This window comes from Phacochoerus africanus, chromosome 3, assembly GCF_016906955.1.
Source record: "Phacochoerus africanus isolate WHEZ1 chromosome 3, ROS_Pafr_v1, whole genome shotgun sequence".
Taxonomy (NCBI): domain Eukaryota; kingdom Metazoa; phylum Chordata; class Mammalia; order Artiodactyla; family Suidae; genus Phacochoerus; species Phacochoerus africanus.
Window position 1 is genome coordinate 9,735,183 of NC_062546.1, and position 23,675 is coordinate 9,758,857.

At 47.4% G+C, this 23,675-nt stretch overlaps 1 protein-coding gene across 3 annotated transcripts in view; it reads left to right on the forward strand.

Annotated features, from left to right (window-relative positions):
• ZFP64 (ZFP64 zinc finger protein) overlaps positions 1–23,675 on the forward strand; it is an 88,662-nt gene that overhangs the window by 50,640 nt on the left and 14,347 nt on the right. For 2 of the 3 annotated variants that reach the window (XM_047770847.1, XM_047770844.1), the window contains 2 exons: positions 21,853–22,002; positions 22,223–22,285. In XM_047770847.1, the coding sequence (XP_047626803.1) occupies positions 21,853–22,002; positions 22,223–22,285 (213 nt within the window). Of the gene's footprint in view, positions 1–15,876; positions 16,136–21,852; positions 22,003–22,222; positions 22,286–23,675 lie in introns of those variants that run through there. The other variant, XM_047770849.1, reaches the window with a different exon arrangement.

A 23,675-nucleotide genomic window follows, 5' to 3' on the forward strand; every position in this document is an offset into this window, starting at 1 on the left:
TCTTGTTCTCACATGACCTGTCATGAGAAGAAGATGTCCTGTGTAGCTAAAGACCCAAGGAGAAATGAGCAAACACATGGCGTGGACCTCACTTCAACCTAGCAGAGCCGCAGTGACCCGTAGCCTCGTAAAAAAAGAACATAAATGTTTGTTGAAAGCCACTGAGATTTTGAAATTGTCTGTTACTCAGCAAAACTAATACAAGAAATTATTAGTGAAGTTGTCAATTTACAATTGCCTACTGAACTGCTGTATCCAGTGTTTACCATTGAGTTGAATGCATGAAATAATGTTTCGTCACCATGCCACTTTAAAATCACTTTCTACACAAGTAGGATGAAAAAAGTTATTTGTTGTTATCAAATGTGGGTGTGAATCCAGCAGGTCTCTTCTTCCCATCTTATCCTGCCTCATTTTTTTTTTTTTTTAAATTTCTGGTCTGTTCCCTTTCATGGGCATCTTTGATTAGAGGCAACATTTTCCCCTCTGGCTCTGAGACTCAGCACCTCCCAGGAGAAAATATATAAAAGGAATAAAGTGCTTGAGATGCTCCCACTTTTAAAATGTGACACATTTTCTTAAAGAGGATTCCATTCATTTTGAGCTAACTCTGTTACCATGTGTCTTCAGAAAGATCAGAAGAGTTCAGATTAATTTGAAAGACTGATATGTTGAAGGTTTAGTGAGAATTTAAAATTTCTTCAGTATTAAAATTCTTGCAAGCTAGCCAGTCCAGTCGTCTTTACAGAGCATCTTTCATCCTGATCCAGGGTAGACAGTAGAGATACACCCAAGTTACCTACAAGCAGGAAAGGACCGCCATTCAAAGACTTTGCAAGCTTGGGTTGAACATCAGGGCCATGGAGAAGTGGAACAGGGAGTTCCCAGTGTGACTTGGTGGGTTAAGGACCTGCCATAGTGTCTGTGGAGGATGTGAGTTTGATCCCTGGCCTCCCTCAGTGGGTTAAGTATCTTGCATTGCCACAAGCTGCAGTGTAGGTCACAGATGCAGCTTGGATCTGGCATTGCTGTGGCTGTGGCATAGGCTGGCAGCTGCAGCTCCAATTTGACCCCTGGACTGGGAACTTCCATATGCTGTAGGTGTGGTCCTAAAAAAAAAAAAGAAAAAAAAAGGGGGGTGGGTGGAGGAGTTCGCAGCATGGTTCAGCGGAAATAAATCTGACTAGCATCCATGAGGATGCAGGTTCAATCTGGGCTTGTTCAGTGGGTTCAGGATCTGGCACTGCCATGAGCTGTGGTATAGGTCACAGATGAGGCTCGGATCTGGTACTGCTGTGGCTGTGGTGTAAGCCAGCGGCTGCAGCTCCGATTCGACCACTAGCCTGGGAACCTCCATGTGCTTCAGGGTGCATCCTAAAAAGACAAAAAAAAAAAAAAAAAAGGAAAAAAAGAAGTAGAACAGTAGACAGTAGGGGTTAAGAACAAGGGCTCTGGGGTCAGAAGAAGGTGGGTACAAACACCAGAGATATGACCCAGACAAGTGACCTAACCTCTCTGAACCTCAGTTTCTTCTTCTGTATAATAGGGATAGTAACAATGCCTACCTTATCGTGTTATAAAGAAGGAGTAAGTAAAATAATACATGTTAAGACTCAGACATAGAAAACAAACTTATGTTTACCAAAGCGGAGAAGAAACAGAGGAGGGACAAATTAAGGGTATGAGATTAACAGATACAAACTACTATATAAAAGTAGATAAGCAACAAGGATATACTCTGTAGCATTGGGAACTCTACCCTTTACTTTGTCGTAATGGAGTATAATCTGCAAAAATACTGAATCACCATACTGTACACCTGAAACTAACACAATATTGTAAATCAGCTATACTTCAGTTTAAAAAGAAAAACAGGAATTCCCATCATGGCGCAATGGTTAACGAATCCGACTAGGAACCATGAGGTTGCGGGTTCGGTCCCTGCCCTTGCTCAGTGGGTTAAGGCGTTGCCGTGAGCTGTGGTGTAGGTTGCAGACGCGGCTCGGATCCCGTGTTGCTGTAGCTCTGGCGTAGGCTGGGGGCTACAGCTCCAATTAGACCCCTAGCCTGGGAACCTCCATATGCCGTGGGAGCGGCCCAAAGAAATAGCAAAAAAGACAATAAATAAATAAATAAATAAAAGAAAAAGAAAAACAATAATAATAATACCTGTTAAGTACCTGGCACATAGTAGGCAATCAATTCGTGGAGCCATATACGTGGCAGCTCTAAGGATCTGCTTTCTCAGTGCACATGTATCCTCGGGTAAGGCGCCAATAGCTCACCTTTGGCATTATTAGGGCTGCTTGGGATCCAGCCCCTTCCTGTGCAGAGGGCATCTGTCATTGTGTTCACCCAGGTGGAAGGCAGTGTCCTACCCACCGTTGCACAAGCCAGGGAACATCAGCTCCTTCCACCACTTCCTTGCAGCTGGAGGACAGCACGAGCCCTGGGCTTGGCCCGTCGGGTGTGCTCACCTAAGGCCAAGCAAGCAGCACAAACCATAGGGGGGTATTAATGCTCCTTCACAGTAGCAGCATTTAGCAGAGATTTATTGCATAAGGGCAGCAGCAGCAGTGTCTGGGAGCCGGGGCGCCCAGCTTAGGGGTATCCAGCATCAGTACCAGAGACATCCCCCTGCAGCATCCCAAACAGACGTCCTTGTTCATAATATCTGGCCTGCCTCACTTTCTGCCCATTACCTGAGCCGGGTTCTGGCCTCTCTCACATCCTGCCAGTCGATTCCTGTTCTGGTTCAATTGGCCAGCAGATTCTGTTGCTTGTAATCATTGAACTCTAATGGATACATTCCCAAAGAGAGAAGCTCTGATGGGACCTGGTGTCACCGACCAATACCAAAGGCTCCAGTTGGGCATAATTTGGGGCCGTATCAATGTGGACAGCATTGCTTTAGACTCAGCCCTTGCACTTAGCTAAAAAGCCCGCTCGGGTGTTTTCAGTCGAACAGAGCACTGGCACCTTTAAGCAGAAAGATGCCCCCACCACTGCCATGGAACCCTCCTTCCTTCTGAGAGCTGGATGGGTACCAGTGCTTCAGGGCTGGCCTTTGATTTCATTCTAGAAGGGGAATTTTTTGGGTGGTTTTTTTTTGTTTGTTTGTTTGTTTTTCGTCTTTTTAGGGCCGCACCTGAAGCACGTGGAGGTTCCCAGGCTAGGGGTCCAATGGGAGCTGTAGCAGCTGGCCTGCACCACAGCCGCAGCAATGTGGGATCTAAGCTACGTCCTTGACCTACGCCACAGCTCATGGCAAAGCCAGATCCTTAACCCACTGAACGAAGCCAGGGATCAAACCCTCGTCCTCATGGATACTAGCTGGGTTCCTTACTACTGAGCCACAGTGGGAACTCTGAAGGGGAACTTTTTAAAGTAAAAATGTTCCAACAATTTTTTCGCCATAAAACATTTCAAACATATAGCAAAGTTGAAAAAAGAAAAGTTTGGTGATCACCCACATTCTTTCCATAAAGATTCTAATATATCATTAACATGTTACTCCTTTCACTTTATCCTGTATTTTATTTCAGTATTTTTAATTGAAGAACTGATACATGCACAGAGTGGAAAAATTCAAACATTCCGACGTGGTAGATGATGAAAAGTTATTCCCTTTTCCAACTGGATTCCTAGCTCCCCTCCCCTAAAGCCCTTGCTTACATGTGCTTACATGTCTGGGTTTTGTTTCTTCTTTCTCCTTATTTCTTTTTAATTGGTGCCTATTGATAAGTTGTCTGGTAGTTTGCCTTTCTTTTTACTTTCACATAACAATATCACTTGATTCAGGATTCATTCATAAAAGTTTATTAAGCCCCTGTATGTATCAGGCACTTTCTCCCTGAATGAGTGGATTAGTTTTGCTTTCCCCTCTCAGGGCTGAAAATTCAGAAATCATCTCATACATATTCAGGTGAAACTCTCTCATTCTCTTTGGTTTTGGCTGCACCTGCAGCACGTGGACATTCCAGGCCAGGGATCGAACCACCCCACAGCATGGACCCGAGCCACAGCAGTGACAATGCCAGATCTTTAACCCACTGAGCTACTAGGGAAGTCTGAAATTATTTCATTCTTAAAGGGAATTTTAAACCAGGGCTTAAATGTCAGGTGATAACAGAAATGGGTGACAGTGTCTGCCATTTAAAAAAAGAAGAAGTAGAACAACGTTTGGGAGTTCCCATTGTGGTACATTGCGTTAAGAATCCAACTGCAGTGGCTCAGGTCATTGCAGAGGTACAACTTCAATCCCTGGCCCAGCACAGTGGGTTAAAGGATTCAGCATTGCTGCAGTTGTGGCTTGAATTCATTCCCTGGCCTGGGAACTTCCCTGTGCCGCAGGTGTGGCCATAAAATTTTTTTTCAAAAGAACATTTGACCACCTGATAGGCAGGAGATCAGAAGTTGGAAGTAAAGTGTATTAGTTCTGGGAACTCTTGGGTAGGGTATTTTCTCTGCCATAAATGAAAGTCCTTTCTCTCTCTCTTTTTTAGGGCCACACCCACGGCATATGGAAGTTCCCTGGCTGGGGTGAAATCGGAGCTACAGCTGCCGGCCTACGCCACAGCCACAGCAACACCAGGTCCAAGCTGCGTCTGCCACCTACACCACAGCTCACAGCAATGCCCCATCCCCAGCCCCTGAGTAAGGCCAGGGATGGAACCCGTATCCCTTAGTCAGATTAGATTCTAGTCGGAATGATACTAGTCAGATTCGTTTCCACTGAGCCACGAGGGGAACTCCTTCTGCCATAGATGAGACTCAGCTATTCTGGCATTTGTTTGGTTTGGTTTCTTTGTTTCATTCTGCACGTCACCCTCTCTTCTGGGTCTCCCACACACCTCATGGTTTCTGCTTCCTTAGGGTTTTGGCTTCCTCATTACTTTCAGCAAGGGGAGTTCCTTTCTGGCCTCCTCTACGGCTTGACCACACGCTTTCAGCTCTCTCTTGGTTACAAGTAGCAGAAAACACACTGCATCTAGCAGAAGTAGGAAGAGTTCCTGGATAGATATGAGGTAGTTTCCAGAATCAAAGAAAGAAGCACAGGGGCCAGGTCTGCTCCAGGGACCCTGACACCTAAACCAGGGAGATAGTCCTGTGTAGCCTCTTTTTTTTTTCATGACCATGGCCTTGGCTGCTGGCCTTTGCTTGGCATTCTTCTCCCCGCCCCCCGCCCCCCGCAGGGTTTTCTGAACATGGTAGAAAGAGATGGTCACAGGCCACCCCAGCTTTACTTCCTCCCAATTCAGCACATCCAGAAGGCAGTCCTTCTTCTTTTTTTTTTTTTTATTATTAGTCAAATGAATTTATCACATCTGTAGTTATATAATGCTCATAACAATCCAATTTCACAGGATTTTCATCCCACAACCCAAGCACATCCCCCCACCCCCCAAACTGTCTCCTCCAGAGACCATAAGTTTTTCAATGTCTGTGAGTCAGCATCTGTTCTGTCCTTCTTTCAGATTCCATGTGTCAGTGAAAGCATTTGATGTTGGTGTCTCATTGTATGGCTGACTTCATTTAGAATGATAGTTTCTAGGTCCATCCATGTTGCTAAAAATGCTGGTATTTCATTAATTTTCATGGCTGAGTAATCTTCCATTGTGTATATGTACCACATCTTCTTGATCCACTCCTCTGTCGATGGACATTTAGGTTGTTTCCATGTCTTGGCTATTGCAAATAGTGCTGCAATGAACATCGGAGTACATGTGTCTTTGCAAGTCGTGGTTTTCTCTGGATAGATGCCCAGGAGTGGGCAGAGGGCAGTCCTTCTCTTTCTGCTTTGGTGTATAAAGAGCCCAGGAATGGTTCTCCACCGAGATGCATGCCCAGTGCCAGAGCACCTCTGTGATCACAGAGGGACAGTGGTTTAGGTTGAGCCTGTCCTAGCCAGTGGCATGCTCCTCTGGCCATCGGTGGCTTTGCATCACTGGCACCACCCCCAGAACTAATTCCTCAAAGGATGGAGGGGAGTGTGGCTGGACAAAACCAGGAACCTTCATTGCTGAGGCCCCAAGGCTTAGATCCCACAGCTAACAGCCTCCTTCTCTGAGCATTTTCTAGGTTTTTCTTTGGGGATCCACTCCACCCCCTCTTTCAGCCTGTATGCTCCAAATGGGGCTGACATACCCCCTTGATGAGAGGAGGGCGTGTGTCTCACATGTGGCCAATCATAGGACCCCGTGACCTTGGTCAAAGTTATTAGTTCAAAGCAAGGGTTAGCAAACTTATTCTGTAAAGCAGCAGAAATAGTTGCTAGTTTCAACAGAAATCATTGATTGTAAATATTTATCATCTCTGTTGTAGCTACACAGTTCTGCAGTTCTAGCACAAAAGCAGCATAGACAATGTGTAAATGAATGAGGTCATGTTCCAATAAAACCTTATTTACAGAAGCAGGCAGTGGACTAGATTTGGTCCACAGGCCATAGTTTGCCAACTCCTGGTCTAAAGGATGGGCATCTGACTCAAGGCAAGCCAGTCAGGCACAAGGTAGGTATTCGATAAAATAAAATAGAGAATAATGGTTATTATATTGTAAAATAGTGTTAAAAGTTAGAGTATAAGGATAATAGGTAGATGACAGCCCGCAACAATAATAAAACTAAAATGCTTGATTCTTTACTGTTTGTCAGTCCCTTTACGTATATTTCTCTTTTAATGCTCAGAAAACCATTCAAGGTAGATAGAATTATGGTCCTTATTTTGCAGATGAGGATACAGAGGAGGCTCAAGGAGGTTGAGAGACGTGTTCAAAATCACTTACTTGTGAAGAGCTGGTCTCTGGTGAGACAATACCCATAAATTGTTTTCTAAAATGCTACCTGGGAGTTCCCATTGTGGCTCAGCAGGTTAAGAACCTGACTAGTATCCATGAGAATATGGGTTCAATTCTTGGCCTTGCTCAGGGGGTTAAGGATGCGGCATTGCTACAAGCTGCAGCATAGGTTGCAGATGCAGCCTGGATCCTGTATTGCTGTGGCTGCGGCATAGGCTGGCAGCTGTAGCTCCAATTTGACCCCTAGCCCAAGAACTTCCATAGGCTGCAGGTGTGGCCCTAAAAAAGAAAAAAGAAAAAAAAGGTACCTAGCCCATGGCGAGTCTCCGTGAATACTCATTTTTGTCACTGTCATAGTCATCATCGCCACCAGTGTTGCTTCGAAGATGAGGAGAGGCTAAGTAACCTAGGATATGCCTTTGGGTGTGTTCAAGGTTTGATAGGGAGAGGGGCTAAAGGAAAAATAGGGCATGGTTTAGGTATACCCTGCTTGCCATACAAAGCCATTGCATCTCCTCCCTACCCATCTCCTGTCTCCAGTGTTCTGCCCACCTCTAGCCAGACTGAGGTTCCTCAAGACTGCTGTAGCTCCTCTTTGCACAAGCTATTCTCTCTGCCTGGAACCCTCTCTGTCTCACGTCTCTGTCTGCCCAAGGCCTACTCTTCCTACACATCTAGGTTATGAATTTGCCTCTTGCAGGAAGTTTGGCCTGACCACTGTATGAATCTTTATCACACTGTATTGTAACTGCCTGTTCATTATTTTTTCTCTTGATTATTCCGTGACTTCCTTCAAGGCTTACTGTTGCATTCCTAGAGGTTGGCATAGCAATGCACCCAGCTGGAACCCAATTAATGTTTGGTAAACTAATGACTGGTTCTAGAATAAGCCCTAGTGGAAAATGTCGGAGTTAAGAAGACTCTCATAAGATATGGAAACCCAAAAAGAACCTGAAAAGGACAGTTGGTCTGAGTGATTTCATTGTCACCTGAAAAGGATTGGAAACTTATTTTTCTCAAGAGTAGGTAAAATGACTGACCAGCCCTGGCCAGCCACATACCCTGCCCTGGGACTAGAAGCTTAGAATTCCTATTCTTGGATTACATTCCTTTATAGTTGAGGAACTTCCAAACCTGTAGGGACCAGCAGGTGAGCTGGAGTCTGTTTTCACTTTGAAGGTCCTGATCCATATTGTTGCTTATACAGGATCGTCCAGTAGTCCATCATTTCAAATTCTAGTCCATGAAGGAGAGGGTCTGGAACGGGTAAGCAGAAAGGGAAAAAGACAAAGAACTGAGGATTTGAATCAGGGTTATTTCCGTTTTCAACTAAGACTGTACCCTAGTAACTTTTAAACTAATTTCTTTTTTCAATTTAATTTAAAAAGTCAGCGAGTTCTTGTTGTGGCTCAAAGGAAATGAATCCAGCTAGGAACCATGAGGTTACAGGTTCGATTCCTGGCCTCGCTCAGTGGGTTAAGGATCCAGTGTTGCTGTGAGCTGTGGTGTAGGTCACAGATGAGGCTCAGATCTGGCATTGCTGTGGCTGTGGTGTTGGCTGGCAGCAACAGCTCTGATTGGACCCCAGCCTGGGAACCTCCATATGCTGTGGGTGCAGCCCTAAAAAGACAAAATAATAATAATAAATAAATAATAAATAAATAAGAAGTCATATATGCTGACGGGAATATGTTGGAATACAGCCTGGCATTTCCTAGGAAATCTGCACATAAGCATATGCTCTGATTCAGCATTTGCTCCTACACTGCATTTCTCGAACTTGCTGTGATGAGAATCACCAGGAGATCTTGTTAAAATGCAGATTCTGGGCATAGAAAAACAACGTGTGAATCAAGAAAACTGTGCAAGAATGTTCAGAGCTGCATTGCTCATAACTACAGGTTGGAGACCACCCATTGGCAGTGAAGGTGTAGATGAGGTGTGATAGATTCACAAGGTGACAATAAATGAACTATAGCTGCCTGCGGCAACGTGATGAATCCCTCGGGCTTAGAGGAGCAAGTGTCATACAAATGGCAACACTAAGCAACATATTTAGGTGATAAAACTCTCTTAAAACAATTATTACACAAAATTAGAGATCCTGGAAGAAGGCGGAAGGAGGAAGGAGACGTTGATGGTTGGGAAGGTATGAAGGGCCTCTTTTTTTTTTTTTGTCTTTTTGTCTTTTTGCCTTTTCTAGGGCTGCTCCTTCGGCATATGGAAGTTCCCAGGCTAGGGGGCTAATCGGAGCTATAGGCGCTGACCTACACCAGAGCCACAGCAACACGGGATCCAAGCTGCATCTGCAACCTACACCACAGCTCAGGCAACGCCGGATCCTTAACCCGCTGAGCAAGGCCAGGGATCGAACCCGCAAACTCATGGTTCCTAGTCAGATTCGTTAACCACTGTGCCACGACGGGAGCTCCCTAATTGCTACTTTTTAACTGTAAAGTAGAAACTGAATACACTCCCTATTTTTAAAAAATGTTACTAAGGATTGGGGTTCGATGGTGGCCTAGCAGATGGGGGTTTGGTGATGTCACTGCTGTGACGTGGGGGCGATCCTTGGCCCAGGAACCTCCATATGCCACAGGTGCAACCCCCCAAAATTCACTAAAATGTAGGTTCTCCAATCCCTCCTCTCCCAATCTACTGCCCCACCCCCACCTGGCTTACATCATAGCCAGTGTGCATCCAGCCAGAACTTTTTTCCTCTGGATTCTCATTTTTCACTTTGGAATTGACTGTGTGCCTATATGATTGTAGAACTTGCTTTTCCTCTTCCATGCGGTGTATCTGGAGCTCAAGCCACGCCTATAACCATAAAGCTGACTGATTACTTTTATTTGCTGCCTGGTATTCATGGTGTGGCTAAACTGCCCTTGAATCTAACCATTCCCTATTGTTGGGCATTTAGGTTTTTTGGCAAGTTTTTTGCTATGATGACAGTATTGCAACAAGTATTCTTGGACCTGCCCCCGTGTGCATGCGTATGTACAAGCATTTCTCTGGAGAGGAGGAGATGGACAGCAGGAGTGATAGATGATTGGCAAGGCCCAGCTAAAGACGGATTGCCAAATTACCCTCCAAAGCGGCTGTAAACGTTCACACGCCCATCAGCGATGCTTTAGAAGACTAATCTCCCTGCACTCTTACCAACAGTAGATGTTTTCAGCGTTCTCTATTTTTATTGGTCTGATAGATGAAAACAAAGGGGATTTATGGTTAATATCCATTCCTTTATAATTAGGGAGGCTGAAGGCTTATACATTTGTTGCCCAGAATCTGCATTGAACACAGTCCCTAGGTCACTCTTCTGCACATTAAACTTGAGAAGCACTGGAGTCAGAATCTGCACATTAACAGGGTCCCCAGTGACACCCAGGCGCTCTGAGAAGTGCAGTGGGGAGGAGGAGCTGGGTCACAGCTTATGCTCTCCTTTCCTAAGGTGTGTGGGCATGTATTTAATCTTTTCTCTTCAGGCAGGATGTAAAACTGTATTTCTGTGTATTTTTAACTTGCATTTCTTTCATAATAAGTGAGCTGGGACTTTTTTTTTTTTTTTTTCAAGTTCTTACAAGCCATATTTTTCTTCTCTGGGAACCAGCCAGCCAGTCACTGAATCTCCTTACTTTGCCTCACACACACCAAAGTTGATCGGATAGCCTTTGCTCTTACAGTTTCCTTTACCCTGGAATCCCTCGCCTTCGTCCTGCCCCGGGCTGCCTATTACATTCAGGTTTTAGCTCAAGGGGCACTTCTAGCCAAACTCAGGTCCACCTCCACGCCCACTCTTCACCACTCCATCTTTTTTTTTTTTTTTTGCCTTTTATGGCCGAACCCGCGGCCTATGGAGGTTCCCAGGCTAGGGGTCCAATCGGAGCTACAGCTGATGGTCTACACCACAGCTCCAGCAATGCTGGATCCTTAACCCACTGAGCGAGGTGAGGGATCGAACCCGCAACCTCGTGGTTCCTAGTCAGATTCGTTTCCACTGCACGACGACGGGAACTCCGACCACACCACTCCATTTCATCCTGATCGCCGCACCCATCCCACGCTGAAATGACCTGCACACACGTTCCCTGGTTACTTCCTGATTGCCTTGCTGGATCTTTGTTTGTCTTGCCTGTCCCTCTATACCCAGCATCTGGACCAGAGCCAGGCAAGAGTCTAGGCTCAAATTATCACCAGATGAACAAATAAATGAATTCTTGGCAGATGAAGACATGAGATTTGCTCTTGTCTAGCTCTACACACCATCTGGGCATCATTTTTACCTGGATAAACATTTCTTCATTCACTCCTATATCCGCAATGGAAAATACTAGTGGCTGTGCCAGAAGTCAAGTGAGGTGGCTTAGGAGAACATGACCCCAGCAAAATGCTCACACCCAGAGGTGGCCCAGGACAATCAGATGATTATATTTTTAACTATTTCTCTTAAAAAAGAAAGTAATTACTGACCCATATTAATATATAATGAATATTATTACTCATTTAATATATAGAGAGAGGAGTTCCCTGGTGGCTCAGTGGGTTATGGATCCAGCATTGTCAAGGCTGTGGCTCGGGTCACTGCTGTGGCACCAGTTCGTTTCATGGTCCTGGAACTTCCATGTGCTGTTGGTGCACCAAAAAAAAAAAAAGTTAATTAAAAATTAAATATATATATATATATATATATAGAAAGAGAGAGAGAGAACCTGATATGGAGGTGGTATCAGTTTGATTCCTGGCCCAGAAACTTCCGTGTGCTGGTGGTGCAGCAAGAAAAAGTTAATTAAAAATTAAATATATATATATAGAGAGAAAGAGAGAACCTGGTGTGGCGGTGGTGCCAGTTCGATTCCTGGCCCAGGAACTTCCATATGCTGGTGGTGCAGCAAAAATATAAGCTAATTAATTAAAAATTAAATATATATATATATATAGAGAGAGAGAGAGAGAAAAAAACTGGTATGGAGGCATGAGAAATCTGCAACTCCGAAGAGCTGGCAGCAGAAGCTTGTTTGCTTCCAGTTTATTTCCACATAAAACAATATCTGTGCCAAGTTCATTGGAACCAGCAATTCTTGATGAGTGTTAGCTGTTATTACAGATGACTACAACTCTTACCCTATTATTATAAATAACTTCACATTTAGAGAGCGCTGCCTCTCTAGTTGACCTTGTTCCAATGACCTTTACATATCTGGATTCATTTATCCTCATGACCACCTGCCTGTATCAGCATCCCCATCTTATTGATGAGAAAACTGGGGCACAGGGTAGCTTTCCCAAGGTCACATGGTGACAGAGCCAGGACTCTCACCCAGGTTGGCCCCAGTCCACGTGCTTAGTAATTACATTTTACTGGCTCTGGAATCTCTGTAATGCTTTGTAAGGAGATGCAGAGTGACCAGGAGAATCTTCTGTGTAATTCAGAGATAAACTTTATCTCTTGGCAAAAATATTTGTTATCAAAATTACAAATATACTCGGTTCTTCTTTTACAAAGTGACAGGGTTGAAAATTTATTGACATTCTCTGTGAAGATAGAGAACTCCCTAACAACCATTAAAAAAAAAAAAATCAGGGAGTTCCCGTCGTGGCGCAGTGGTTAACGAATCCGACTAGGAACCATGAGGTTGAGGATTCGGTCCCTGCCCTTGCTCAGTGGGTTAAGGATCCGGCATTGCCGTGAGCTGTGGTGTAGGTTGCAGACGAGGCTTGGATCCCGCGTTGCTGTGGCTCTGGCGTAGGCCGGTGGCTACAGCTCCGATTGGACCCCTAGCCTGGGAACCTCCATATGCCGCGGGAGCGGCCCAAAGAAATAGCAAAAAAAAAAATCAGGATAAATGTGATATATATAAAAAATGAGAAAATAACTCCAAGAGAAACATCTAGTGGAATATTTTGAAATGCATGTTTGGCCACGATTCCCTTGTTAAGTGATGTTGTTGCTGAAAATAATGAAAAGTTTTCACCTGCAAAAACCTCTATTTTCACGTTTAAACTTAGAAACAGAATTTCCTAATTTGTGTAAACATCTTCCAAATAAAGAGATTCATTGGGTTTGAAATCCGCTTGTTACGGATTTCAAACGATGCCTCCCCTTCAGTTTAAGTTGTAGAAGCCCTAGATTGATTATCAGGGAAGATGAAAATTTATGAGCTGGATTTCAAAAAAAAAAAAAAAGGAACAATTTGTATAACTGGTGAATGGGATAAAAAAGGGAAAACCATGACTTATGAAGCATAGCCAGTGATACTTTTTCCTTTAGATCTATGTATCCTCTGAAGGTTTTTTTCTCTTCAGTTTTTCAATGATGACCCTTGAAATCAAGCCATGCAAACCAAACATGGCAATAAACATAATTTAGGGTGGTAACTTTGAATGGATGTTATTATAAGATAGTAAAACAATGCTTTCAAAAAAGGAAACAAATTCTAATCAGTTGCTGTTGTTATAGTTGTAGAAACCAGGCTAGTTCCCATGTCGTTTTTTGTTGAAATAATACATGCAGGGAAAATGCAAATCAAAACTATGGTGAAATATTATATATCAGTTTGATTGGCAAACATTAAGACATCTGATAATACTGTGTGGGAAAGGAGGATATAGCTCCCTGGTACCTCTTCCTTTGCTGGAGGAAGGGTAGTTGATGCGTCCACTGTGGCATTATTTCTTAGTCACTTACAATCCAACAAATGTATACATTCATTTTCAAAACTGACACTTTTTGGAAAGAACATAGCTGCACTATTCATGTGGCAAAGCCTGGGCAAGAACCCAAGTGCCCATCAACAGGAGGACAGATGAACAAACTGTGGTATTCTCACACCATGGAAAATTACAGTCAAAACGGTTGAACAACAGTGACAATTCGGTTGATCTTAGCCATATAATAAATGGGGGTAGGAGCCATTCCTACAAGATTACATATCCTTTTATGAAGTTCTTTAAAAATTAACAAATATTTAAGGACTACATGTAGGTGCAAAAAAAAAAATCTTGCTAAAAAGAAAAAGCAAAGGAATGAAGAATGAAGAGTTTGGGTCGATCGATGGCTATGAAACTGGGGGAAGGGCATGAAGGGGGACGTATGAGTAATGCAGGGTATGGTTAAGGTCCTAGCTTGGGGCACTGAGTTCCCTGGTATTAATTATATCGTAATAAGCCAAGGAACCAAACCAATACAGGTCAATGATGGATCAGTGATGACAATGGGTCATCTGTCAAAGACTGATTAATCCAATTGTGTGCAGCTGCGCTGAAGAAATCCACTCTATCCCCAGGAAGTGCAAACACTGTAGTGAAAAGGGGTCTCAGATGTCTCCCAGCTTCCTTGGTAGGTGCGTTTTCTTCTTTCAACTTCCCCAGAGACACCCACTGTCCCGGAATGATCCAGTATCCTTCTGAGACATTCCAAAATGACACCCAGTAAACACAAGCACACATGTATGTTTTGAAACAGCTTTATGTATATGTGTAACTATACACATATTCTAAAAAATTTGTCCCAGGAGTTCCCGTTGTGGCTCAGCAGCTACGACCCCAACTAGAATCCCTGAGGGTGCAGGTTTGATACCTGGCCTCTCTCGTTGGGTTAAGAATCTGGCTTTGCCATCAGCTATGGCGGTGTAGATCATAGGCGCCATCCTCCGTGGCGCTGGTGTAGCCTGGCAGCTGCAGCTCCCATTCGACCCCTAGTTTGGGGACTTCCACATGGCCCGGGTGCGGCCCTTTAAAAAAAAAAAAAAAAAATTGTCTCGAAAATCTAACTTTGACCAACTTCACCTGATATTACACAAACATCCGTGCAATCAATTCACAACTTGGAAATCAACGGGAAGTTTAAGGAAAACAGCTCAGTTTTTGAGAACTATAAAAATACTCTTCTCGCAGGCAGTCCCCTAGGGTTTGTCAGCGGTAACCTCTCAGAAGGCGAAATACAGGCAGCTGCGGAAACCCCACAAGGCCGGAGCAAGCCACAGCAGAAAAACTCACTCTCGGCGCGGTTACAAATACGGATTCCCAGGCCCCGCCCCCACGGATTGAGCGCGGAGCCTGGGTCTTTTTGAAGCAAGGCCCCCACGTGATTCTCAGGTTCAGGCAAGCTCGGGGCACTGCCCCGCCTTAAGTAACTCCCCAATTTGAAGAAAGTAAACACCTGGAGCATGTTGGTGGCTTTCATGCTCCCAGTTGGATATCGTTTACCTGGTGCAGGGAGGGGTCCCCCTCGGGTCTCATCAAGGGCCCAGCCAGTCTGAGCACGAACGCCAATTAGCTCAACCCCCAGAGGACCACGCCTCAGTCACCTGCTGGGCAGGGCCCGCGCCCCTCTTGGCCCCAGGCTTCCTCTGTGTGGTCTCAGACCCCGGGCGCCAACAGTCTCCAGGCGTGGGGGAGGGGAGAGATGCATGGAAATACTGATTCATGGGCCCCGCCGCCTGAAGCCAAAACTTTCGGAACCTGCATTTTTAACCAGCTCTTCCAAGACCAGTGGTTCACCCTGCAGTTGGAGACACTCTAGCCTCATTTAAATTCTCAATTCAAATATGCAGCCGCGAGGGGAGGTCGCGCTTCTCAACCTTGGCAGCACATCAGAATAACCTGGGGAGCTTTTTAAAAAATATATACCAATGCCCAGGTTTCAGTGCAGACCAATTAAATCAGAATCTAAAAGCGCGGCCTGTGCAGCAGCACCGCCTCGGCATCACCTGGGAGCTCGTTAGAAATACAGAAGCTCAGGCCCCGCTCCAGACCCACTGAGTCAGAATCTGCATTTTAACGAGATCCCCAGTGATTCGTGCGCACATTAAAGTTGGAGGAGAGCTGTGCTTCTAAAATTTTAATGGGCAAGCGAATCACCTGGGGATCTCGTTAAAATGCAGACACGGTTTCTCAAACTTTAATGTGCATGCGAATCACCTGGGGAGCTTGTTAAAATGCAGATTCTGATTCAGCGGGTCTGGGGTGGAGCCCGAGAGTCTGCATTTCTAACGAGCCTCCAGGTGGTGCGGGCTGCCCGGGTGCGGACGGCGCTTCCCCCGGAGTCCCGAGGTCTTGGCTCCGGGCCAATCAGCCGTCAGGGCTCTTGATAAATCGCCCCGCTCGGCTGATGAGCAGAATTGCCGAGACATGCGCGCTCCGACCGAGGGGGGGTAATTTCCGAACTCCGGGAACTGGCTGTGTGAGGCTGGCCACTCGTCGGGACTCGTCCGAGCCCCGATCCTCACGCCATGTCGCGGCGCAAGCAGGCCAAGCCTCAGCATCTCAGCTCCGAGGAGCCTCAGCCTGGGAGCCAGGAGTTCGCCGAGGCGGCCCGGGAGGTGGTGGGGGAGCTGGGTGAGTAGCGCTGCGGACGCCCGACCCGGGGTCGGGAGGAAGTTTCTCGGACGTTCCTCCGACCCGCGCGGGTGAGAGACCCCGGCCAACGGCCGTGGAAGGATGGGTGAAGCTTCCAGCTCGGGTTTCGGGGCTTGGACCTCGCTGCCCCCGCGCCCCCTTTGTAAATTCCCCCTCTTCGGGTAAATTACGTGGCTCTCCGCGTGGATTCCTGTAACCGCTCCCCCCCAACGCTTTTAAATGACGGTTCATCTCCCGAACACGTTGGAAGGATGCTCTCAGACCCCGTCGGAGGCTGTCTTCCGGGTGCGCTGGCGCCCAGGTCCCCAACCTCCTTGGCCCTGGGCTGGGGCTGTGCGCCTGGAAGGTGGGCGTCCTGAGACCCGCGCCGTAGGCATCTTTTTGGGGGATTGGAGGGAGGCTGTAGAAAACATGTCTGAGCTTCTGCCGAGACCCGGGGCTATGTGCTGGAGAGGGACACAGCAACGAACAAGGAGAACAAAATTCCGCCTCTCCTGGAGCTTCTGGCCCAGTGGGGACGAGAACGATGGCACAGGAGATAAAGCAGTGGAGCGTAAAGTGTGTTAGGGGTGAGCGCTGGGGAAAACTAATGGCCGGAAAAGGGGATGGGGGAAAGAGGGGAGGGAGTTGTCCAGGGGCGGTGGAAGGAAAAGCATTCTAGGTAGAAGGAACAGCCCGTGTTGGGGCCTAGGGCGTCAGCGAGGCTGGAGCCTGGGGCGGGGTGGCGGTCCGGGCTCCTACGAGGAGCCACAGTGGGGGGCAGGGAGTGAGCAGGCCATTGCCTCTGTCCCAGGCTGTGTGTGGCTCGAGGGGGTCGGAGCTGCAGGAGAGAGACTACCCTAAGCCCCTAGGGCACTATTTCTCACCTGGTAGGAGCTTTGGGAACTCGATAAATTTCTCAGTCTTACCCTCGGGCTCCCACTCCCCCCCCCCACCCCCTCCCCAAGTGGAATCTCCAGGGTAGGGTGGAGTCTGGGAATCTGCATTTCTAAGGCGCTTCCCCTTCTGATTATCTTGCCCTCTGATAAGACCAAGTAGGTTCCTACTGGACGGTCAGTCTCCTCCACCATCCCTCCCGCCTTGGTTTCTGCTACCTTTTGCTTAGCTAGTGGGGGGCGGGGGGAGGGTAGGGTGGGGGAGAAGTTCAGCAGAACTTTTTCTTCTCCTGCCTGAATTTTCCTGGGTCAGGAAGAGAGCAAGGATCTCTTTTTTGGGAAGGATCCAACCTCCAGCAGCACAGGTCTATCTAGGGGACTTTGATGACCACAGGCTCCCAAGGTGGTGGTGGAGAGGAGAGAAGAAGCTTAACCAAATCACCCACAAACTAATGGTCTGTATTTAAAGTTTGGCTGGGTGGAACTCCTATAACCAAAATATTATAAGTGCCTTTCTGCTCAACACCTAGAATGGGGACAGGCAGGTTTAATCAGAGGGTCTTTATGGGGTGGGGGCTGGGCTCCTGCTGGATCCTCTCTAAAAGAAGTGGGGAGCTAGCAGGATGTTGAATTTGGGGGGGGGGAAGTGATTTAAAAAGACAACTTCCTGAATAAGCACAGACTGTTTAGTAGAGCAAGTGCCATGGCCTACTTTTTATTCCTGCAAACAGCCCTTGGAGGGCACCTCTGGGAACCTTGGGGTGGGGGGGCGGGTTTGGGGAGGTGTTGGTGTTGTGCAGCCCTGGGGGTGCCAGGGCACCTCAACATCAGCCACCAAGGAGAAAAGCAGCCTTACAACTGATACTCCCCCTCCACACGTTTTAGGTCTGCTGTGATGAGTTAGAGCCCTGCCCTCTTGAGTTTGAGACTGGGCCGCTCTTCATTTGTAGATGGCTTTGTAACTCGCATAGCTTTTGGAGGAAATACAGTGGAGCGGGTCAGTTGGTAGACTTTGATCACCAGTGAAAAAAATAAAAGAGGCGCAGGAAAACAACCTTATCAAAGAAACACCAGCAGTTTCTCAAAGGGTCAAAATGGCCACTGTGTTTTGTTAAACTGCGTTTTATCAAATGTGGCCACTCCCCTCACCCCCTTTCCAACTGGAAGGGTCTCTCTGCTCCAGCTGTACCTTTCTCTGGAAACTGGGCTTCTGATCTTTGCTTTCCTGCATGCTTTAAGGGGGAGGGAGTCACCTTTGAGGCCCCATGTGCCTCTGCCATATTCTGCCTGGGTGACCCTGTGTAGCCTGGGGCAACTTTCTGATAGTTGACCCATCAGTCTGCCTTCTGCCTGTCTTCAAATTTGCATTGCCCAGTGTTTCCGTCTCCCTGAGAATCTGGTGGCTTACGTGTGTATACGTGAGTGAATAAAACCAGTAACACTTGTACTGTGCCGACCTCTGTATAAGGTTCTTACACATATATAAAAGAATTTAATCTTCGCCGAAACCTGTGAGATAGGGGCCATAATCTCTATTTTACAGATGAGGAAATTGAGGAACAGAGAAGTCAAGTAACTTACCCAGGGTCACACAGCTAATGAAGGATAGGGTTGGAATTTGAAACTTTGCAGCTGGCATCCCAGTCAGTTTTCTTAAACACTGTGCTTTATGGCCTCTTGCCAAGGAATGCCGAAAAGCTGAAGTCTAAGTCTGTGTGGGATTAAACACCCTCAGGAGTTCAAGGGCTTTCTTTTTTGAACAGGTGAATTGCTAAGCAATGCAAGGTTTTGTGTGTGTCTTCCTCAGAGGGGCCTAGTGATGGACCTCAGATCTGGCAAGTGTGGCTTCTAATCAGCTGGAAATGTCTAGCCTTCAGCTGCAGCTCCTCTGAGCTGGTTTCTCTTCTCACAGAACAGACTTTTTCAAAGTGTGGTCCCCAGACCAGCAGCCTCAGCTGGGAACTTGTCAGAAATGAAAAATTGCCCGCTCTTCTCCAGACCTCCTGAATCGGGAACTCCAGAGGTGGAGCCCAAGCCACTTGTACCTTAACAAGCCCTCCAGGCGACTGTGATGCACAGGTGTTGGAGCAGCCAGGGCTGGAAGTTGTACTTCTCCCATTTGAATGCCCACAGGAATCACCTGGGGATCTCGTTAAAGTGCAGATGGATTCTGTAGGTCTGGGACCTGAGGGCCTGCGCTTCTTACCAGCTTTCAGGCTATGCCGATGTTAGGATTCTGGGGACTACCCTGTGAGTAGAGGCTTAGAGTAGCATAAGGGTATCACTTGGTGTGCTTTAAAACTACAAGTTCCGGAGTTCCCGTCACGGCTCAGTGGTTAACGAATCCGACTAGGAACCATGAGGTTGCAGGTTCGATCCCTGGCCTTGCTCAGTGGGTTAAGGATCCACCGTGGCCATGAGCTGTGGTGTAGGTTGCAGGTGCGGCTCGGATCCTGCGTTGCTGTGGCTCTGTTGTAGGCCGGCAGCTACAGCTCTGATTAGACCCCTAGCCTGGGAACCTCCCTATGCCACAGGAGCGGCCCTAGAAATGGCAAAAAGACAAAAAAAAGGCAAGTTCCTGGGGGCCACCCTTAACCATGCCTACCCCCACTTCAGTCTGGGATGAGGCTTTGGAAACTACCCTTAACCTGCAATTCGGGGGCTTCTGGTGGAGGTGGAGGGCTGGCCCATGTACTGTAGGATGTTCAGCGACATCCCCGGCCTCTACCCACTGGAGGCCACAATCACAAACGTGTGCACGTGGTCATGACGATCAGAATGAGCCTCCAGGAGCCCCTGTTGCAGCGCAGCAGAAACGAATCTGACTAGTATCCATGAGGATGTGGGTTCAGTCTCCGGCCTCATGCAGTGGGTTAGGGATCCGGCGTGGCTGTGAGCTGTGGTGTAGGTCACAGACGCAGCTCAGGTCCCACGTGGCCGTGGCAAAGGCCGCAGCTGCAGCTCTGATTCAACCCCTAGACTGGGAACTTCCATAGGCTGCAGGCGTCCATATGCCACAGGTTTGGACCTAAAAAGAAGAAAAAAAAACCCTCAGGCTGGTGTTCTGTTGTGGCACAGCGGGTTAAGGGTCCTGCCTTGTCACTGCAGCAGCTCGGGTCACTGCTGTGGCGCAGGTTGGATCCCTGGCCCAGGAACTTCCATGTGCCGTGGGCACAGCCCCCCAAGAGAAAATACCTTCAGGCATTGCAAAATGACCCCCAGTTGAGAGTCAACAGGACGAGGTCACTTGTCCAGACCCTGTGAAAGGGATTTAAGCACCCCAGCCACACGGCCTTTAACTGGAACCCCATAATAGCAGTGACTGGGCACGGTATCCAGAATTTACAATTGCTCCTGCCTTTTAACTGAGGCAGGGCAGTGAGTTCTTTTTACAGATAAGTGTTTGATAGCTTCTCGTGGTAAGAAGGTTGACCTTGACAAACCTCTCAGGGAAAACACACCTTCTAAGCCTGAGGCCAAAAGTCCCTGACCTTGGGCTGCAATTCGTAAACTAGTTAATATATTTTTCTTTTAGGACCCAAGATATTGACAGTACTTCTTTTTACCCTGGTCTGAAATCCACTTGGAAGGAAATCTGTGCAGTCTTTTAGGAGAGTCTAGTCTTGGTGACAGAAAATTATCTGATCATGTTGACCCACAAAAACAGCACTTTCATGGGCTTCGGCCTTGCTAACGGGAGACAGTGAACTTCCCATTCCAGATGCTCAGTTTCAACAACGAGCTCCGTGTGGCCAGTCTTATTTCTTGACAGCCATTCCCCTGCTCTGGGTTATTTTGAAGCACTTCAGGCATTGGCAGCTCACAAGTAGCCATTCCTAAACTACTAGAATGCTATTAAAAACATTAATTTCATCATGCCTTGGGGAAAAAAAAAAAATCCCATGTCAAACTTTGTGCTTCCCAAGGTCTTAGACAACTTTGACAATATATTGGAATCAGGATCCAAAAAGGCCCTGATGGTGCAGACCGACATGTCAAGTCTTGAGTCTCTGGCTTTTCCACCCATCGGTCAATGTGAAGCAATGGCATTTTTGTCCTGGGGACCGGTGGCACTTGAAGTGTGGCCTGGGACCTGTTGCTGAATGGAGACAGTTAAGTTCAGAAACAGTGAGCCCTTGAAAAGAGTTCGATCCAGCTTTCTGTCATCTCTCATAGCAACGTTTGGACTGGACTGTCTTCCTTTATTCTTCCCAGTTATTTTGTACAAGTACTGGTCTGTGGGGTTCCCGTTTGGGCGCAGCACTAACGAACCCGACTAGTATCCATGAGGATGTGGGTTCGATCCTGGCCCTGCTCAGTGGGTTAAGTCATCTGGCACGGCCGTGGGCTGTGGTGTAGGTCGCAGACGCAGCTGGGATCTACTGTTGCCGTGGCTGTGACGTAGGCTGGCAGATAACAGCTCTGATTCAACCCCTGGCCTGGGAACTTGCAGGTGAGGTAGGCGCAGCCCTAGAAATAAAATGAAATAGAAAATACTGTGATGGATTGAAAGGGACTTCATGAGCCAGGTCTTGCCCGCACCCTTTGAGACGTGCCATGGCCCAGTTTTGCAGTCTGGATCTTGCCCATAGTGTTCCTATCATGTTACCATGCCCCTTTGTCCCCTGTACTTGCTGTAAACTGGCACAGAGGAAGGACTTGGTTATGACCAAAATGTACATGGCTTTGAATTTCTTCCTGGAGGCGGGGGGTGGGGGGGGGTATGAGTGAAATAAGCCCAGACCTGCCGTGTATGACCAGACTCACCATGGTGCTCCTGTTTGACAAAGGAAGTCATGCTTCTTTTTGTGTCAATTTCAGGCTCAGACCTAGGTAATGATAGTCCAAAACCAACCTGTCCCTCCACTGACAGCAGCGATGCCCAGAGAGCCCATGTCGTGGCTCTTCCCTCAGAGTCAAAGGAACAAACAGTGACCCTTGGGGAGAAGACATTCAACTGCTGCTATCCAGGTAAAGAAGCCCCCTCTCTGTACCGGCCGTGGTCACGTGAGCTCTGTTGACTCGCTTGTTGACTCCTGGCGTTGCTGTGGTCGTGGTCACAGCGCGGGAGCACGGCGGGGGGGGGGGGGCGGGGGTGGGGGGAGGGAGCCGAAGTGTCCTGTCGCATCAGTGCTCAGCATGTGTCTTGCCAGAATTTCAGATTCAGTAGGTTCCCATTTCTCGTTTCTAGGTTGCCACTTCAAAACTGTCCACGGCATGAAGGATTTGGACCGCCACCTAAGAATCCACACGGGTAGGTACCCATTCATTTGTTCAAAACTTCAGTGCTAAAAAAAAAAAAAGACCCAAGGAAATGGATATGAATGAAGTGCTGGGCATAGCGTGATGAGCAGGACAGAGATGGTCTCCTGAGAGGAGCTGTGACCTAACGAGGTGGGGGGGAGGTAACTGGCAGGCTAGGGGGAAAGTGCTGGAGCAGGGACCCTTGATCTGGGCTGGTTGTGACAGGCTTTTGGGAAGAGGAGCCTCTTCTGGTATGAAAGATGGTGGCATAACCAGACAAGGAGAAGGGCAGGTTCCAGGTGGAGGGAACAGTAGGGCTGCAGAGGCTTGGAAGGAGCAATACAGATGGGGGTGGGATAGAACTGAGAGGTTGGCAGCTGGAGGGCTGCACAGAAGCCTTGTGGCCCTAGTCATCTTGGATAAGAGCAAAAAGGCTGCTTCCTAAAGGTGCCTTCAGAGCAACCAGCTGCTGAGACTACAGAGAAGCAGATGTGCTGGAGCAAAGGGATGCATGATCTAGAACCAGGGGCTGCACCCCGTGGCCCACGGGCCAAATCCAGCCTGTTGCCATGCCCACTGGCCTAACCACTATCTGTGGCTACTTGGTTAGAAATATATGACAGGAAGCTCACAATATATATTAACAGTTTTTTAAAAAGTAGCTACTTTGGTCTCTAATGTAGACCCTACACTAGCCTGTGTGAGTTAGGAAATTGATCCCTTTGCTCTCACAGAGACCAAACTAAATGGCTTAAAACATAAGCAGGTTTATCGTTTTCAAGCACAATTTAAAAAGAAAATTGTCCACAGCTGGTAGAAGAGCCACCATCCTTGGGGTTCCCACTGTGGCACATTGGGTTAAGAATCCAGCTGCTGCAGCAGCTTGGGTTGCCACTGGTTCGATCCCCAGCCCGGTGCAGTAGTAAGTCGACGCTGCAGCTCAGATTCAGTGCCTGGGCTAGGAACTTCCATATGCCGTGGGTGTGGCTGAAAAAGGAAAAAAAGAAGAATAGCCATCATCCTTAACATACAGCTTCACCTTCTGGTCCAAGGTAACCGCTCTAGCCCTCCAAAGCTCTCAGCCAGTGGGAAACAGAAGCAGGAGGAAGGGCTCACAGCATCCCTGCCTCGGGTCATGCTCTAGAAGCAGCATCACTGACCAGTGGGATATAAACAGAAGGTACCTGTGGCTGCATCAGGCACGAAGCGGGGCTAGAAAATGGTGTCAGGAAGGGCAGCCACATGCCCATCTGAAATGCTATCAAGAGGACAGCTTTCTGGATTAGTCTCTGCTGGAGATGGGCATTATGCTATGGAAATGAGAGAACCAAGGGTCAGCTTTGCTGGCTGGGAAGTGTGGATCATGAAAGGCCTCAGTGAAGCCTTGAAAGACAAGGTTG